The 3,747-nt window shown below is 56.5% G+C and overlaps 1 protein-coding gene across 1 annotated transcript in view; it reads right to left on the bottom strand.

Moving 5' to 3' along the window:
• Nucleotides 1-3,130: 3,130 nt before the first annotated feature.
• The window catches only part of LOC105500635 (N-acetylserotonin O-methyltransferase-like protein), a gene marked incomplete at its 5' end in the record, with an annotated part of 25,991 nt that continues 25,374 nt past the window's right edge, over nucleotides 3,131-3,747 (bottom strand). Inside the window, one exon of the mRNA XM_011926219.1 lies at nucleotides 3,131-3,478. Coding sequence (XP_011781609.1) covers nucleotides 3,261-3,478 — 218 coding nt within the window. The remainder of the gene's footprint in view (nucleotides 3,479-3,747) is intronic.

Below are 3,747 nucleotides of genomic sequence, written 5' to 3'. Positions count from 1 at the left end.
GCGCCTGTAATCCAGCTACTGTGGGGAGGCTGAGACAGGAGAATTGCTTGAACCCGGGAGGCACAGGTTGCAGTGAGCCGAGATCGCGCCACTGCACTCCAGCCTGGGCGACAGGGCGAGATTCTGTCTCAAAAAAGAAAAAAAGAAAAAAAAAACGGAGTCTGTCCAGAATTACACACAGTCACGTGTGCCCGGTAACAATCTCTCAGTCAACAGCGGCCTTCCTAGAGAAGCAGAGGTCCCAGGAGATGGTAATGCTGTAGTTTTCCTGTGCCTTTGTTTGTAGACATACAAATACCTACCGTTGTGTTATAGCAGGTCTACGGCTCTCGGCACACTCACCTGCCGTCCGGGTTTGTAGCACAGGAGCCCGGGGTCCTGCCGCACAGCCCAGGTGAGTAGCAGGCCAGGAGCCGGGGCCCTGCCGCACAGCTCTGTGAGTAGCAGGCTGTGTCATTCAGTGACACCTGTGACCGTATCTGTGTGTGTGCACGCAGATGGGTGTGTATGTACGTATGCACACCTGAACACACACCTCTACACACGTGGCTGTACACAGAACACATAATTTATATTACAGAAAATACATAGAGGTCAGTTTCTTTTTTTTTTTTTTTTTTTTTTTTTTTAAAACGGAGTCTTGCTCTGTCGCCCAAGCTGAAGTGCAGTGGCACGATCTTGGCTCACTGCAACCTCTGCCTACTGGGTTCAAGCGATTCTCCTGCCTCAGCCTCCCCCAAGTAGCTGGGATGACAGGCACCCACCACCATGCCCGGCTGATTTTTGTATTTTCTGTAAAGAGAGGGTTTCAAATTTTTTTTTTTTTTGCCCAGGCTGGTCTCAAATTTCTGACCTCAGATGATCCATCCACCTCAGCCTCCCAAAGTGCTGGGATTACAAGCGTGAGCCACTGCACCCAGCCTATTTCAGCTGTTTTCTTTTTTCTTCTTTTTCTTTTCTTTCTTTCTTTTCCTTTTCCTTTCCTTTCCTTTTCTGACAGAGTTTCACTCTCGTTGCCCAGGCTGCAGTACAATGGCACAATCTTGGCTCACCGCAATCTCCGCTTCCCAGGTTAAAGCGATTCTCCTGCCTCAGCCTCCCCCCAGTAGCTGGGATGACAGGCACCCGCCACCACGCCCGGCTGATTTTTGTTATTTTCTGTAGAGACGGGATTTCACCATGTTGGCCAGGCTGGTCTCAAATTCCTGACCACAGGTGATCCACCCGCCTCGGCCTCCCAAAGTGCTGGGATGACAGGTGTGAGCCACTGCACCCAGCCTATTTCAGCTGTTTTCTTAAAGCACAAAGCAACCTACACATACTGTTGTGATGCTAGGCAAAGGTAAGGGTGCAGCAGCTTGTGACTTGGGTGTTGCGATCACGCATGACCACTGCAGAAAACCACACCCACGTGTCCAGCGGGCACCTTGAATTAGGCCACCCAGGAGGTGGAGGGTGCAGTGAGCTGAGATCACACTATTGCCCTCCAGTCTGGGCAGCAAGAGCGAAACTCCAAACTCCGTCACAAAAAAAGGAAAACAGGCCGGGCGCGGTGGCTCACGCCTGTCATCCCAGCACTTTGGGAGGCCGAGGCGGGCGGATCACGAGGTCAGGAGATCGAGACCATCCTGGCTAACACGGTGAAACCCCGTCTCTACTAAAAAAATACAAAAAACTAGCGGGGCAAGGTGGCGGGCACCTGTAGTCCCAGCTACTTGGGAGGCTGAGGCAGGAGAATGGCGTAAACCCGGGAGGCGGAGCTTGCAGTGAGCTGAGATCCGGCCACTGCACTCCAGCCTGGGCGACAGAGCGAGACTCCGTCTCAAAAAAAAAAAAAAAAAAGAAAACAGCTGAAATATAACGCAGACGGACACCCAGCTGCGTTTTTCCCCGCTTTTCAGATCCTGCCTGAACCTCAGTGCTCCTCAAGGTCAAGGCTGTGGGTTGCAGGGCTCCGCCCCAGCCCAGCCCCAGGTTGGCCCACCTGTTCCTGGAGGGGCCAGGGAGGAAAGGGGGCTGTGTGGGCACCAGAGGGCGAACTGACGTCTGAGGGTCGGGACACAGCCCGGCAGCAGGAACTGGGAGTGGAGCGCGGGGGAAATGTGGATTTGCCGGGCTCCCTAAAGCCGCAGTGACTGTGTGCCCAGGAGGGCCTTGCAGGGCAGGCGTGAGTCTGGCCTGCCGGGACTTGGGGAGGGGGTGTTCTACAGACGCATTTCAGCTCTGCAGGAGGGGCTGGGCTCGTGACAGTCTGCAGCAAGACAGGAGAGACCGAAGCTGCCCGGAGAACTGCCACTCCATGGCCTGTCGGCGTCCGGGGTGAGCGGCAGCGATGGTGTTCCCACAGAGGAAACACTGGAAATCGTGCGGAAGATGGGAAGATGCAGGCTGGGGTGCGGAGAAGGGCCAAGACCCTGCCTGGTGGACGGCACCCTCGTAGCAGCCGTGAGAAACCCGTGTCCCCACCACCCTCCCCGGGAGTCCCCACCGGCTACTCTGGAAGGCTGCTGGCTCCCAGGACGTCTGCCGGGCTGAACAGTCCTCCCTGCTGTCCCTCCGTACCCTCCTCCCTGAATGCAGCCTCCATCGCCTCCAAAAATGCAACCTCCTCCTCCTCCTCCCCCAATGGAGCCTCCTTCCCCTCCTCCTCCCCAAATGCAGCCTCTATACCCCCCTCCCCAAATGCAGCCTCCTTCCCCTCCTCCCCACATGTAACCTGTCTCCTCCAAAAATGCAACCTCCTTCCTTTCCTCCCCCAGTGCAGCCTCCGTCCCCTCCTTCCCAAATGCAGCCTCCTTTTCTTCCTCCTCCCCAAATGCAGCCTCCTTCCCCTCCTCCCCAAATGCAGCCTCCTCCCTCTTCTCCCCAAATGCAGTCTCTATCCCCTCCCTCCTCCCCAATGCAGCCTCCTTCCCAAATACAGCCTCCTTCTCCTCCCAAAATGCAGCCTCCATCTCCTCCCTCCTCCCCAAATATAGTCTCCTTCCCCTCCTCCCCAAATGCAGCCTCCATCTCCTCCCTCTTCCCCAAATGCAGCCTCTTTCCCTTCCTTCCCAAATGCAGCCACTGTCCCCTTCTTCCCAAATGCAGCCTCCTCCCTCATCAAGAACTCTCACAGAGGAGCCATGGACAGACTTTTACTTTCTTTATTCAGCCACGACTGCACGCTCCTATGTGACTATCCTGTGGTACCTGGGGACCGGGTGGTCCACCTGCAGCCTGGGGGAGGACGTCCCTATAATGAACACACTGTCTGGGCTTCAGGGGGCCACTCTGGTGGCCAACATGGCATCCAGGACACCCTCCAAGTGCACCACCTGCACCTGGTGGAAGCCGTGCAGTTCCAGCAAGCACTGGTACTCGCCTCTGCTCCGCTCCCTCCCCTCAGTCTGCACCAGCATGTTCAGCGACTGTATCAGGCTGCCCTGCGCCTCCCTCTTCTCATCCAGGAGCGTCTCCACCAGCAGCAGGCCGGCCCCTGAGGGGGAGACCAGAGAGCTGGAGTCCTGGCCAGCCAGGCAGGGATCCTTCAGGGGTAGGCAGCGGACAACGGGAGCTCAGTTGTGAGCAGAGACTGCTGAGAACCCTTACACAGGTAGGCGTAGACAGCGGACAACAGGAGCTCGGTTGTGAGCAGAGACTGCTGAGAACTCTTACACAGGTAGGGGTAGACAGCGGACAACGGGAGCTCAGTTGTGAGCAGAGACTGCTGAGAACCCTTACACAGGTAGGGGTAGACAGCGGACA

This window comes from Colobus angolensis, unplaced genomic scaffold, assembly GCF_000951035.1.
Source record: "Colobus angolensis palliatus isolate OR3802 unplaced genomic scaffold, Cang.pa_1.0 Scaffold677, whole genome shotgun sequence".
Taxonomy (NCBI): Eukaryota; Metazoa; Chordata; class Mammalia; order Primates; family Cercopithecidae; genus Colobus; species Colobus angolensis.
The sequence above is the reverse complement of the archived record's forward strand: the minus strand, read 5'-3'. Positions and strand labels throughout refer to the sequence as shown.